Source organism: Muscardinus avellanarius (genome assembly GCF_963383645.1).
Source record: "Muscardinus avellanarius genome assembly, chromosome: 16".
Classification (NCBI taxonomy): Eukaryota; Metazoa; Chordata; class Mammalia; order Rodentia; family Gliridae; genus Muscardinus; species Muscardinus avellanarius.
This window is the reverse complement of record NC_137802.1, coordinates 52,934,593-52,949,229: the sequence shown is the minus strand read 5'-3', so window position 1 is coordinate 52,949,229 and position 14,637 is coordinate 52,934,593. Positions and strand designations below refer to the sequence as shown.

Sequence of the window (14,637 nt, the reverse complement as noted above, 5' to 3'; positions counted from 1 at the left end):
TGACTGTCTTATCACTCCACTTCCAGCCCCCTAAAGCCTAAGGACTGTCAGCCTCACTAACTGGAACCAAGAGTCCCCAGATAACTTATTCCCCAATCTCTGGCTCCTGCAGGACACTTCTGATCCAACTCATGGCTTTTCTCTCTGCTCTGTCCGTGGGCATGAAGAGGGACGTTCCCCCCAAGGACGACCTTTTCCTCCTGTTGCTAGAGACTGGTAGAGTGGTTTCTGAAAAGGCAACGAAACTAAAGCCACAGCCGATTTCCATGAACATGGGCTTTATTTGGGGACGGTTGGGGGAAGGAAGGTGGGGAGCTAGGACTGGTGGGCTGGCACAGGGAAAGGGGCTCCTTGCTTTAAAATTTAGTGCACGTTGCTTGGAAGTTAGAATGCGTAAGAACAGCTATAGAAGTGAGAGGAGAAAATGGACATTTTCCTTAGGGAAGGAAGCCAGGACCAAGATTTGGGGACCAGGGATAGGGAGGGAAGGTACCCTTTACACAGGGATTCAACCAAGGTCATTACTTGACGCCAGCTTCCCTAATACCCACCTGGCTCATCCCAGTTCAAACCCAGATGCCCACCCTGATAACGCCTTCAACTCCCAGAGGAGGGGGTGAAGCTAGGGGGAATGGCAACACCTTCTGCCCTCCAGCTCTTCTGGCTGGATTTTCTTCGCTCTGCCTGCCCTGCCCTCCCAGCCAGGAATGAGGTCAGAGGTCAGGAATCCCAAGCAGGCCGGGGGACACCAGCGCCCCGGCGGCCCCTCCTCACACTCTTTCCACCGCAGCCCCTCACATGAGGTTGCAGCTCTTGGCACGATCCTTGTGCATTTCGCCCTCGTCCCCCCGGTCTGGCCGTCCTGACAGCTGAGTGGATCGCTGCAGTCCCCGGCGGGAGTCAGTGCGGCGCAGCTGCCTGTGGCCACGGCCCAGGGAGGCCACTGTGGCCACATGGAACACATCCCTGACGCTGCGCTCAGAAGACCGGGAAGAGCATTCAACATAGGACACAGCCCCCACCTGCTTGGCCAGCACAGTGCCCTGGAAAAGAAGGGCAGGGAAGAAAGTTACAGGATTTACCCTGAAAGGGGGCCAAGGTTGGAGGTCAATGCTGGCAGAGGGTCAAGAGTCAGGGGTCAAGGGTCAAGAGTCAGGGGTCAGAAGGAAAAAGGATGAGCCGGGTAGGGTGTTTTCAAATCAGAGACCTAGAAGGACAGAGGTGAGAGGTCCAGGCTGGGATTAGGTCAGAGGTCAAGGGTCATACCTGCTCATGTGTAACAGGGATAAGCCTCTGCTTGGACAGTTCCCTCAGTGTGGCCAGGTCGGTCCGCATGTCCAATTTACAGCCAACCAGCACAACCTTGGCATTGGGGCAAAACTCCTGAGTCTCGCCCTGCCACTATTTTGAAGAAAGAAAAAAAAAAACAGAGTTATGGAGTGGTGGTGGGAGGCACAGGGAGAAGCCCTGCTTCAGGCCAGACTCTCACGTGAGGAAGGACAGCACAAGATGGGCTTAGTGGAAGCCGGAGGGAGGGCTGTGGGGTGGGGTCAAGGGGTGGCTTTCCTCTGCAGTCAGTGGCGGCCAGGGACCTTCTCATCCCCACTCCCCTTCCCCACTTTCTCCTGGGAACAGACCACCCCCACCCTCCCCTGAGTGGGAACTGGTGCTGCCGGCTGACTCTGGTCCATTCACCAGGGCCTTTTCTCATGGAAATAGGGGCCTGGAGAGGAGGCTTTCCAGAGCTGCAGCATTCCAGCTCCTGCCATCTGGGGCTCCCACACCCCAGGAGATGGGTGAGAGGTGAGGAATCCGGGAATACTGATTCTCAGGGAGGGATGAGTGGGAGGACTGGGGAGAGTGGCCGGGCTGAGAGCTTCACCGGGTCAGCGGCTGGCCACGCCCCAGCTGTCTGTCATCCCTCCTCAGGACCATGCCCTCAGTCTGGCGGCCCTGCTTCCCCAGGCTCTTACCTTCTTAAGGACACTGTCTAGGGTTTCTGGCCGACTGATGTCGAAGCAGATGAGTACAGCATCAGAATCGGGATAAGCCAGAGGCCTGACGTTATCATAGTAAGAGGAACCTGAGGGCAGACAGTGAAGGGGCAGATAAAGGGCCTGAGAGGCCTGGAAGAGAATGAATGGGAGTCCTAAGAAATCTTGGTCAAGGAATGCTGGGCGAAAAGAATGGAAAAGAGCAATCATTAGTACCAAGGAGGGAAGCAAACAGAGGGGGGCTGGAGGTAAGAAACTGCTCTCTGTTTTAGTTTTTGTTTTGTTTTGTTTTGTTATTTTGCAGAACTAGTAGGGGTTGAGCCCAAGCACATTCTATCTCTGAGCTATTCCCCCAGCCCTATTTTTTTATTCTTTATTTTGAAACAGGGTCTCACTGAGTTGCAAAGGACCTCACTAAGTAGCTGAGGCTGGCCACAAACCTGCGATCCTCTTGTCTCAGCCTCCCAAATGCTGGGGTTACAAGCCTGCGCCACCACGCCCAGCTTATTCTTTATTTTGAAACAGGTCTCATTAAGTTGTGAAAGGCCTCGCTAAGTAGCTGAAGCTGGCTGCTAACCTGTGATCCTCCTGTCTCAGCCTCTCAACTACGGGGATTACAAACGTGCACCTGGCTTTAGGAGTTTCTTTAAATAAATGATCATTCTTTTTCTGCCGGTGGGGGGGGGGCGATGAAGGCTGTACTCAGATTGAACCCAGGGGCACTCTACCACTGAGCTACATCCCCAGCCCTTTATAATTTTGAGACAGGGTCTTGCTAAGTTTCCAGGGCTGGCCTCAAATTTGTGGTCCTCCTGCCTCAGCCTCCTAAGTAGCTGGGATTATAGGCATGCATCACTGCATCCAGCTAAAAGTAATAACTCTTAATCTTTTTGAGTTTGGGACCTCTTTGAGAGGCCCAGGCTATCTATCAACACCCTCACAAAAGTCTCAGTGTGCTTCCTGGGCTTTAACAGACACCTTCTAAAGACCTCTGGGAATTGTGTAAAAATAAAAACCCTCCCCATTTTGGGGGGATGGTGAGGAGCAGGGTCTGGAAAAGAGCTTGCCCATTCTCTGGGGACTGGGCCTCAGATTTCTTAGTTCAGTCTAGAGAAGTGGCTTCCCTTTACCCACGCCCCCTCCCCCGAAGTTCTCATTCTTTCCTAAACCCAGTACCATTTTCTAAAAATCATATCCTGGAATAAAAGCCATCCCTTCCCTACTTTCCTAGGCAGGCAGAACCCAGCTGGGAGGCTTGGAGACCAAGCTTTCCCCTTGAGGACACGGTCTCCGTCAGGCTTAACAAGCTCTGCCTCCGTTTCTCCAGCTTTAAGAAGAAAGACTGATCTTCCTTTCTCCTGAATTGGATGGATGAGCTGGGCTGACCCGGAGTCTAAGGGTCTAGCCAAGAGAGAGGTGGGGGGGGGCTCTGAAGTCAGGGTGACCCCGAGGGATCTGGGTACCTGAAGTATCCCACATGTTGAGCTCAATGCGGCGCTTGTCGATCTCGAAGCTTGCGGTGTAATTCTCAAACACGGTGGGGACATAACTCTGCAGACACGGATGGGTCAAAATGAGATTCTCTTTCCAGTCCTCACCCCACACAAATGCCCTCCTCCTTCACACACCCCGTCCGGCCCAGTCCCTGGACAGAAGTTGGTCTGGGGTTGGGCGAAGGGGAGATCCCGGGATCTGCTGCCTCCGCGGAATCTCTGCCGTGCTTCCAGACCCCCTCCAGATCCCTGTAGCCCCTAGTTCTCCGCGTCGCTGACGCCAGAACCGCCGACATTCCCCCAGCGCGCCCTCCGGATCCTCTAGTCCTCTCAAACCCCATCCATCTCGCCGTGCTCCCTAAGTCCTCCCACCCCAGTCCTCTGCAGTCCTTTCGGAGCCCCCAACGCGCCGCCTCCTCTTTCGCCTCCGATCCCCTCTGTCTTGTCCCTGGTTACCCTGGCTCTGGTGCCCATCGGTCCCCGGGGCCCCTGCCACCCATCGCCGGCGGCCTGGGACCCCCCCAAACCCCCGAGCCGGCTTCTCACCCCGGGGTAGGCGTCCTTGGCGAACACCTGCAGCAGCGCCGTCTTGCCGCACTCTGCGTCCCCCACCACCACGATCTTGCAGCGGCCGCTCTGCCCCTCCATAGTCCCGGCTACGCGCCGGCCCCCCCCGCCGCCCCCCTCTCGGGCCCCGCCGCCGCCGCCGCCTCCCCCGCCGCCGCAGCTGCAGCCGCTCGGGCCGCCGACACCGGCATCTCGCGGGCCCGCGCGGAGCCCCCGCCCGGGGCTGCGGCCCCCTCCGCCCCGCCCCCAGCCCGGGGCCGCGCCCCGGCCCCGCCTCCCGCCCCACAGCGGGGCGGGGCCAGAGGACGGGGCGGGGCCAGAGCGCCCGGGCCCCGAGACCCGCTTTAGCGCGTCCGTGTGATCCAAGGGGCCCCGAGGGCTGGGGGCGGCGGAGACCCGCTCGTCGACTCCTTTGGGGATGGGTGCGGGGCAGAGTTCGGGCGAAGTTCTGAGGGGTCCGGTGTGCGCGACCCACGCGCGAGGCTCGGTGTGCCCACGGGTGCACGCAGGTGTGCCAGTGCGGGCGCGCACGGTGGCAGCCACCCACTTCTTAGACACTGGGGGGCGCAAGATGGCAGGGGAAGGAGGGGAGTCTTTTTGGTTTTGTCTGGCAGAGAGGGTCTTGGGGGAAAGGGTGTACGGAGTCCTACACACCCTTCCGAAGGTAGTGACATCATAGCTTCCCGTCCCCATGGCGACGGGCGGCCGAGTCAGGGACAGTGGTGACTTAGGGACGGGCCTGCGAAGCGAGGACCGAGTTCCTCCAGCCAAGCTCTGAGTGGAAAGTTTTGGGGAAAGCTGCGTCCTCTGGTGGATGCCTGGGGAGAAAGAGAAAGGGAGGGAAAAGGGGAAGATAGAGAAACGGCGCTGCCGGAGCCAGAGCCGAACGCAGAAGCCAACGCAGGCTTGTCTTAGATTCTAAGAGTAATCGAACTACTGTTTTACATTTTCATGTCGTCTTTTAAAAGTGCTACATTAAATCGAGGACACTCGATTCCCTTCTGTCTCGTTCTAAATGACACTGTAAATATAACTAGAGCACGCAGCACCGTTACCATTTTACAGAAAGGGAAATGAGGCACAAAGCGTTAACACCCGAAGTCAGAACGCCTTACAGGCTGGGTCTCCATGCTCCTGGTTGGCCGCTGCGCGATCACAGTGGAGTCTGATTTTTTTCCCTAGGGTTACTGATGCGTAGAGTCAGAGCCCGAGGCATAACTGGATCGGGTTCGACTCCACAGGTGGCCGGCTCCCCCAAATCTAATGCAAACTCAAATTTTAAAATTGTCCAAAATTCAGACGGCCCCTGAACAGAAGTTCCAAACTTGCATCAGGCTTATTACGAACAAGTACGTTAAGCCGCCGTTTACGCCTCATCCCAATGATGCCCTCACGCTTCCGGGCTGCCGGGTGCCTCCTCCCGCCCACCCGTCGCCCCGTCCCCTTCCTTTCCGCGCGCGGAGCCGGGGCCTGGCCCTTTAAGCCGGCGCGAGGCCCCGCCCCCCGCGGTCTGCAGACCCGCGCCGCGCCCCGCCCTTCCCAGCTGTGCACTCGCGGTCCAGCTGTGCGCACACGTCGGGAGCCCAGCCATGTCAGCCGAGAGAGAGGCGGCCGAGGCGGCCGCGGCCACGGCGGCGGCCGAGGCAGGGGCCGGGGGAGACTCTGCCTCCTCGCCGCCTCCGAACCCCGAGGCAGCCCGCGCCCCCCAGCCGCCGGCGGCCGCGGACGCCGCCGCCGCGCCCCCGCCGCCCCTGCGCTGCCTGGTGCTCACGGGCTTCGGCGGCTACGACAAGGTGAAGCTGCAGAGCCGGCCGGCCGCGCCCCCGGCCCCCGGGCCCGGCCAGCTGACCGTGCGCGTGCGGGCCTGCGGGCTCAACTTCGCCGACCTCATGGCCCGCCAGGGGCTGTACGACCGGCTGCCGCCGCCGCCGCTCACCCCGGGCATGGAGGGCGCGGGCGTGGTGGTGGCCGTGGGCGAGGGCGTCGGCGACCGCAAGGTGAGCGGGCCGGGCGGGCGCCGGGGGAGCGGCCGGCGGGGGACGCTGGAACGCGCCCAGGAGTATGGGGATGGGAGACGTGGGGAAGGCGCGTCTGTTCTGAGGCTCCCGGAGAACAGGATTTATCCCGGGATAAAGAGATGAGCGCGGTCGCCCCTTCTCCGATAATTTTTAGTTGACCGTCGCCCCGAGGGGTGGGTGGGGAACAATAAGGCGCCCGCGCGCATGCGCGCAATGACCTACCCGCTCCCCCTCCCCAGCTCCAAACCCCACCTGTACCCCTGCCCACCAAAAGCTCCTCGGGTGATTGTGGTCTGCGTCCCCGAGAGACGGTCAGCGCCCCCCTTTCCAAACCCAGGGAGCTGGAGGAGCGAGGCAGTCGAGGTTGGGCGGGGGCGAGGTGGCCTGCCAGAGTCCTAGTCACATGCAACCCCGTGGTCTGTGGGGGTGTGAGGCGGCCCCTCCCCGAGCAGGGCCGAAGGGGGGACACGCCCATCATGGAGGACGGAGAGCCTGGCTCCCCCCACTGCCTCCAGTCTTACACCACCAGTCTGGCCTTTGGTGGGGTAAGTGGGATTGGACCCGGATCTTTGTCTTGGACTCTGTCTCCCGTGACCGCACTAACTCCTCCTTGGTGACTCAGCTGACTGCCGGCGACCCCGGGCTGCCCTGGGAACTCTGGGGCGGGACCTCTGCCTTCCTGTGAGGACCCCAGTCTCAGCAACCCCGTGGCACCTGTTGGGACTGGGGTGGGGAGGTGTGGCACCGTGAGCAGGTTGGCCCAGCTCTGCCGGTCCGCTTCCGCTTCTCAGTTATCATTCATCTCAGCCACAACCCCGGACACCGGAGACTTCCAAATGACCAACTTTTTGAGATATGGGGGGGGGGGTGAGGCCTCTTCAACATCACGTGTTTAGAGATTTCTTTTCAAATCAAGCCCCTGCAAGAGGGACCCCTCAGATGCAGCCTTCCTCTTGCCTGACCTGCCAATCCCAGATGGCAGAGCTGGATTTGTTAGATTTATTGTGTGTGTAAACAGTTCTTTCTTAAAGGGCTTCTCCCTGAATTCTGCTCTGGCCCCACCCTGACTCTGATTTATAAATAATCCCACTCTTGCGAAGGTGCTAAGAGGAATTTGTGGTTTTTTTTGGGGGGGTTGTCATTCACGTTACTACTGAAGGCCACCCACCTTTTCTCCCCTCTCCATACTTTCCGCCTGGTAAATACAGGATATCCTCTCCAGGACAAGAATTTGATGTAAGAGCCTGGATTCTGTGGGGAGGGATCATGGCCCTGACCTGTGACAGGCTGAGGGTTAGGCATGAATCAAGCTAAGTGAGACTTGTTATGGGCCACATGTGGGACTGGCCACCACCCCAGCTGGCTAGGATACTGTTCCCATCCCTCTTGGGTTGTTTCAGTATCCGTTAGACCTGAATCCTGGGGTGGAGGGCTTCCTTCCCCAGACCTCATCTCAGCCAGAACTTGCAGGAAAAGTCCAGTCATCCTCTTTAGTGGAGTACAGGGGCTTGAAAACATGAAATAGGGAATGTGTGGGAGTCCCCTCCCCCTCCCCAAAGATCCTGTCTCCTTAATGGACAGATTCCCATGATTCTTGGCAGGAACTAAGACAGACGTGGATCATCCTGGAACAGCATCCATAATTCCCTCTCCAGCGTTTTAGTGAGTCAAGAGAGACTTTCTTTTGGCTTGAATATTCTCACCTTCTTCTCTACCCTTCTCCTGACCCCAGTTGCTACGCTGGAGAGATTCTGTTACCTTTACCCCCTTTCCTTCCTGCAAAGAGGTTTTTATGCCAGTGGCTGAGAATGGAGACGTGCCACCCAGTGGCTGGGATGGCACACCTCATTGTTCCTCATAAACCGTCTCTGGGTGAAGGGGCGTGTGTGTGTGTGTGTGTGTGTGTGTGTGTGTGTGTGTGTGTGTGTGTTTATTGGGAATTGAACCCAGGGGCATTCTACCTCCAAGCTATATCCCCAGCCCATTTTATTTTATTTAACTTAATTTTATTTTATGTGGTACTGGGGACTGAACTCAGGGGAATTCTACCTCTGAGCTACACCCCTCAGCCCAATTTTATTTTTTATTTTGAAACAGGGTCTCACTAAATGCTGAGGCTGACTTCAATCCTGCGATCCTCCTTTCTCAGCCTTGCAAGTAGTGGGATTACAAGTGCGTGCTTATTTTTTTGTTTTGAAAAAAGGTCTCTCTAGGTTGCTCAGAGTCTTGCTAAATTGCAGAGGCGGGTCTTGAACCTGTGATCTTGTCTTGGCTCTCAAGTACTGGGATTACTGGGTCCCTAATGCTGGCTCAAATACAATTTCTGAGGTGGCCGTGGCCAAACACAGCCATACATGCTTAGAGACACCACCTGCCGTTTGGCATGGCCTTACCACATACTACCCTCTTCCTGCAGTTATTTGACTGTATGACTTCCTCTTCTTGCAGTTATTATTGTTTTTTTGTTTTGTTTTGTTTTTGTTTTTGCGCATCTGAGGATGGAACCCAGGGGCATTCTACCGCTACAGCCCCTGCCCTATTTTTTATTCTTTATTTTGAAACCAGGTCTCACTGAGTTGCGGAGGGCCTCACTAAGTAGCTGAGGCTGTCCGCGAACCACGATCCTCCGGTCTCAGCCTCCGGAATGCTGGGATTACAAGTGTGCGCCACCACGCCCGGCTATTGTTATCATTCTTATAAACTAACATTACCAAGTGCTTATGATATGCTAGACATTTTACTCTCAAAGTCCCTGAGTTGAATTTTTCCTTTCAATCCTAATAACTCCCCTACTTTGAGGATACAAAACATGGGTAAATAATTTTTATTTGCCCAAGGGCCACTGCCAACAAACGGTGGAGACCATGTTTGTAGCCAAAGCGGTTGGATCTCTTCAACAGAACTCATGCTGCCCCAACTGTAAGCTTCTTGCATTCAGGAATCTTACGCAATATTGAAATGTAAAATGGAGATAAGAATGGTATCTACCTCAAAACTGCTGCAAGGATTAAATGAGTGCTTATGTATAATGCACTTGCAGCAGGGCCTGGCTGTCAGTAAGTAAAGGTTAATTGTGATTTTCATTTGTATGTGTGTATGTGGTACTGGGGGTTGAACTCAGGGGCATTCTACCTCTGAGCTACATCCCCAGGCCCATTTTATATTTTATTTTGAAACAGGGTCTCACTACCAACGTAGCTGAGGCTGGCCTTGAACCTGTGCTCCTTCTGTCTCAGCCTCCTATGTACTGAGATTACAGGACTATACCACCACACCCAGCTCCTTGTTGTTCTTTTTTTTTTTTTTTTTTTTTTTTTGCAGTGCTTAGGATGGAACCCAGAAGCATTCTACCTCTGAGCTACACCCCCAGCCTTAATTTTTATTCTTTATTTTTTTATTTTTTTATTTTTTTGCGGGTCTGGGGATGGAACCCAGGGGCATTCAACCTCCAAGCTACACCCCTGCCCTGTTTTGTTTTTTTTATTCTTTATTTTGAAACCGGGTCTCACTAAGTTGCGGAGGGCCTCACTAAGTAGCTGAGACTGTCCACGAACCGCGATCCTCCTGTCTCAGTCTCCCAAATGCTGGGATTACAAGTGTGAGCCAGCACACCTGGCTTATTCTTTATTTTGAAACAGGGTTTCACCGAGTTGCAAAAAGCTTCCCTAAGTAGCTGAACCTTGATGCTCTGGTCTCAGCCTCCCAAATGCTGGGATTACAAGTTTACAAGCGTGCGCCACTACGCCCAGCATCTTACTGTTCTTCTTTTTTTCTCTCTTTATTTATTATTATTATTATTATTATTATTATTATTTTTTTTTTTTTTTGGTGGTACTGGGGGTGGAACCCAGAGGCTTTCTACCTCCAGGCTATGCTCCCAGACCTATTTTTATATTTTATTTGGAAACAGGGTCTCACTAAGTTGCTGAGAGCCTCACCAAGTAGCTGAGGCTGGCTTTGAACCTGTGTGATCCTCCTGTTTCAGACTCCCAAGCGCTGGGATTACAAGCATGCACCACCACGCCCAGCTTTTTTTTTCCTCTTTAATACTGGGGATGAAACCCAGGGGCATTGTACCTTCGGGGTACACCCCCAGCCCTATTTTCATTCTTTATTTTGAAACAGGGTTACGCTGAGTTGTAAAGGGCCTCACTAGGTAGCTGAGACTGTCCATGATCCTCAGGTCTCAGCCTCCCAAATGCTGAAATTACAAGCGTGCGCCACCACGCCTGACTTTTATTGTTCTTAAATAGCATTGTTACTGCTGCTGTTTATCTCACAGATGATGGCACACAGTGGTCAGTGAATTCCCTGCGGGCAAATTAATGATTGAGTTAATTAATTGGTGCTATTCTTCCATTCCTCTAGGCAGGGGACCGGGTGATGGTGTTGAACCGGTCAGGGATGTGGCAGGAGGAGGTGACTGTGCAGTCAGCCCATACCTTCCTGATGCCTGAAGCCATGACCTTTGAAGAAGCCGCGGCCTTGCTGGTCAATTACATCACTGCCTACATGGTCCTCTTTGACTTCGGCAACCTAAGACCTGGCCACAGTGTCTTGGTGCACATGGCCGCAGGTGATAGGTTCCTTCCCTTTTAACCCAATTTTTTACCCCACCCAGGTTTTTCCTTCCAGGCCCCTTTCTTTAGCCTGTCTGGTTTGTTGTCATGGCAACACCAGGCTGCCTTGGCCTGTGGGTCCAGAGGCCTCTGCAGTGTAGTTGCCGTGGTAACATTCAGGCACCAGGGCCAGCCTGGTATCCTTAGCAACATGCCCTCACCTCGCACCTTCTCCTCTCCAGCCACCCTCCCCATAATTCACAATCATGGAAATTGGACATGGGTCCCCAAACAAGCCTGAACTGGGACTGACTGGGTCCTTGGGAGACTAGAATGGAGAATAGTGGCGGGGTGACTCCAGGTCCCCTCCTTCGGTGTCTTGATGCAGGCGGTGTGGGAATGGCAGCTGTGCAGCTGTGCCGCACAGTGGAGAATGTGACAGTGTTTGGAACAGCCTCTGCTAGCAAGCACGAGGTGCTGAAGGAGAACGGGGTCACGCACCCCATCGACTACCACACAGCTGACTACGTGGATGAAATCAAGAAGATCTCCCCCAAAGGTGGGGTCCCAGGGAGTGGGAGGGGTAGGAAGATGACACACGGCGGGGAGAGGGTCTCTAGATTTCTGAATCCTAATGCTGTTTCTGGGTCCCCCTACACCATGACAGGAGTGGACATCGTCATGGACCCTCTGGGCGGGTCAGATACTGCCAAGGGCTACAACCTTCTGAAACCCATGGGCAAAGTGGTCACCTATGGTGAGTTAGCGAGCTGGGTTTGGAGAGGCTGTTAGGGTCAGAAGGGCAGAACTGATTGGTGGAAACTGGGCTTTTGATTGAAGAAGGGGGGGGACGGGGGGGCATACGGAGAAGGTCGATTGGGCTAGGATTGCTGCCTTCCGGGTGCCAGCTGCTTTCATTCTCGTTCACAGCTTTTCATATGAGTCATAAAATCCTGTATTCTCTCTGTGCTCCTGTTTGGGGACTCTTCCTGATGCAAAGCCAGCTGCCAGTCAGCTTTCCTTCTGTCCTTTCTCCCTGGGCTTCTTGGGCAAGCTAGATTTCCATATATAAAACTAATTCATACAAAAAGTAAATATAGGACTGAGAATATAGCTCAAAGATAGAACGCAGCCTCAGCTACTTAGTAAAGCCCTCTGCAATGTAGTGAGGCCCTGTTTTTAATATTTTTTTTTTTATTTTTTGCGGTACTGGGGTTGGAACCCAGGAGGCATTCTACCTCCGAGCTACACCCGTAGCCCTGTTTTTTAGTCATTTTATTTTATTTATTTATTTTGGTGGTACTGGGATTCCTGGAAACCCTTCTACCTCCAGGCTACACTCCCAGACCTATTTTTATATTTTTTAAATTTGGGAACAGGGTCTCTTAAGCCAGTGAGCCTGGCTTTGAACCTGCGTGATTCTCCTGTCTCTACTTCCCAAGCGCGGGGATTACAAGCGTGCACCACCACGCCCGACGTTAATTTTAATTTTAATTTTTTTGAAACAGGGTCTCACTGAATTGCAGAGGGCCTCACTACATAGCCGAGGCTGTCTACGAACCACGATCCTCCTTTCTCAGCCTCCCAAATGCTGGGATTACAAGCGAGTGCCACCACGCCTGGCTTTGTTTCAAAATAAAGAATAAAAAAATAGGGCTGGGGGTGTAGCTTGGAGGTAGAATGCCCCTGGGTTCCATCCCCAGTACTGCAGAAAAAAAAAAAGGAAAAAAAAGATCAGAGCAAATGTAAGTCAGCCCGAGTTGCTTTGGGCCTGGTCACCAGCAGGCGAGGGATTACCCTGTCACTCTGTTTGGTATGAAGGGGAGATCAGAAGGGGAAGGAGGTGCCAGGGGGACTTGGATTGAGACACGCCCTGGGTCACAGGCCATGTTGCCCTGCCCCTCAGGAATGGCCAACTTGCTGACGGGGCCCAAGCGGAACCTGATGGCCCTGGCCCGCACGTGGTGGAATCAGTTTAGCGTGACTGCGCTGCAGCTGCTGCAGGCCAACCGCGCCGTGTGCGGCTTCCACCTGGGCTACCTGGATGGGGAGGTGGAGCTGGTCAGTGGCGTGGTGGCCCGCCTCCTGGCCCTGTACAACCAGGGCCACATCAAACCCCACATCGACTCGGTCTGGCCCTTTGAGAAGGTGAGTGTGAGGACTCTGCAGGGAGGAGGGCCTGGGAGGTCGGGGAAGGCTGTGGTCTCCAGGGAGGATTCCCGGGGCTGAGGGAGGGGCCAGCTCCTTTGGCGGGCTCTTGTGGGCTGGCGCTCAGCTGGCACTGGGATCAGTTTTTCTCTTCCTTTCCAGGTGGCTGATGCCATGAAGCAGATGCAGGAGAAGAAGAACGTGGGCAAGGTCCTCCTGGTTCCGGGGCCACAGAAGGAGAACTAGGGCGAGGGTCCCAAGACCCTTGCGACCTGGGCAAGGACTGCGGGAAGCCCCGTAGCGTCGGCCACCGGATTCTCCCATTTCGTTCTTTCACACCGCTCTGCCCTCCCTCCCCCAAAGGTCTCTGTGGTAATGGCCGCTTCCTTGCCCTGTTTTTCTCTTTGGTTGGGGCTGCCCCCTCCCCCTTCCTGCCCTCGGAAGAGGTTGGGAAGTGACCACTTGGACGTCTGGGCCCTGCCAAGGGGACAGGGAGGGTCCGAGGGAGGCTGGCTGCTTCCTGCCCCCACCCTTTCCCGGGCCTGCTCTTGTGCCAAGGTTAGCCAGTCCCTCCCCGTCCCGCCCGCGTGTGCGCTTCAGCCCTGCCTCATCTTCCCTCCTGCCCCTGCCCCAGCACCTCCCCAAAGAACAGACGTGTCAGCTCAGGATACGGGGCCAATCTGTGTGAGTCCAGCCTGCACCTGTCTCTCTCCTCCTGTCCCTCCAGCCCGGGGCCGGCCAGGGCTCACCTCTGGGCTTGAGCAGTCCCTGACCCTTATTTTCTGTCCCCAACGTCTTAAGCACAATTGGATTACTTCCACCTCCAGGTTTTCTGCCATTCTTAACCCAGGCTGCCTCTTACTCATAGCCGGGGCAGGAATCAGACCCACGCCCCTAGGCCACGATTCTGGGAGGGATACAGAGCACCCCGACCCTTCACTGAGGTCTCTGGATTTGTTCTCAGTGCCTTAGCACCGGAAAACCTGTGCGTGTGCGTGCGTGGGGGTCCCTGTCTCTGGCCTTCTCCACCGTGTCCTCCCCAGTGCCTTCCTTGTTCTAGTAGAGCTGGGGTCTTACTCCTCCCCAACACCAGTCCTACAACACTGCCAAAAATCTGTGTCTGTGACAGTGGGTGGGAGGGACAGCCCCTCGCCTCTTGGGGCGAGGGCAGAAGCAGTTGCTCTCCATGTGGTCTTTACCATGTCCTGCCTCGTGGAGAAGTTTTACCAGCCAGAGCCCTGGAGGGGCGAGGCTGTGTATCGTTCTGGGACCAAAGTGAAAACCCAAGCACATTCCCTCTGCAGCCAAGGGAGGCCCCAATGCCTTCTCAGCTCAGCCCCAGACTTTGTTTACATGGTGGGGAGATGGAGCAGGGAAATAAAGGGTGGGCCACTGGAACCAAAGTGGGGACTTTCTGGAGAGGAGGCAACTCCCTCTGCTGGCGCAGCTGGGATTAGGACGTCACAGCCCCGGCCACAGCAGGGGGCGGGGGGGGGGGCTCGGCCTCTTAGTTGTCTAAATGAGGCCTAAATGTGGGGAGTGCGATTTCTGCTTCTGTGTACCCCACCCCATTACCGCAGCTGCCTTTGTGTGTGTGTGTGTGTGTGTGTGTGTGTATGTGTGTCAATAAAAAGCCAAACCCTGGGTCCTGGCTGCTGCCTCTGAGGGTAGAGGAGAAGGGGAACCCCCTGGAAAGCCGCTGCTGGTGGGGGAGGTCAGGGTTCTTCCCACCCCACAACCTCCCTTCCAGGCCCAGCCGGCTTGCCTTTTCACAAATGAAATGAGGAAGAACATCGTGCCGTGCCGGCCCTTTTACTGTTCCCCAGCCGTGTTTCGAAATCTGTAATCCCTGCCTGCT

The 14,637-nt window shown here is 55.3% G+C and overlaps 2 protein-coding genes across 2 annotated transcripts; one reads left to right on the top strand and one right to left on the bottom strand.

Annotated features, from left to right (window-relative positions):
• Positions 1–794: 794 nt before the first annotated feature.
• Positions 795–4,135, bottom strand: RND2 (Rho family GTPase 2; the record flags this gene model as incomplete). The annotated part of the gene is made up of 5 exons (XM_080713418.1): positions 795–1,043; positions 1,267–1,401; positions 1,974–2,083; positions 3,458–3,545; positions 4,034–4,135. 5 exons carry the CDS (start codon positions 4,133–4,135, stop codon positions 795–797), a joined length of 684 nt encoding a protein of 227 aa, XP_080569544.1.
• Positions 4,136–5,608: 1,473 nt separating this feature from the next.
• Positions 5,609–13,025, top strand: VAT1 (vesicle amine transport 1; the record flags this gene model as incomplete). Its single annotated transcript, XM_080712534.1, has 6 exons — positions 5,609–6,051; positions 10,441–10,648; positions 11,020–11,190; positions 11,299–11,388; positions 12,538–12,779; positions 12,942–13,025. Exons 1-6 carry the CDS (start codon positions 5,644–5,646, stop codon positions 13,023–13,025), a joined length of 1,203 nt encoding a protein of 400 aa, XP_080568660.1. The 5' UTR covers positions 5,609–5,643.
• Positions 13,026–14,637: the final 1,612 nt, after the last annotated feature.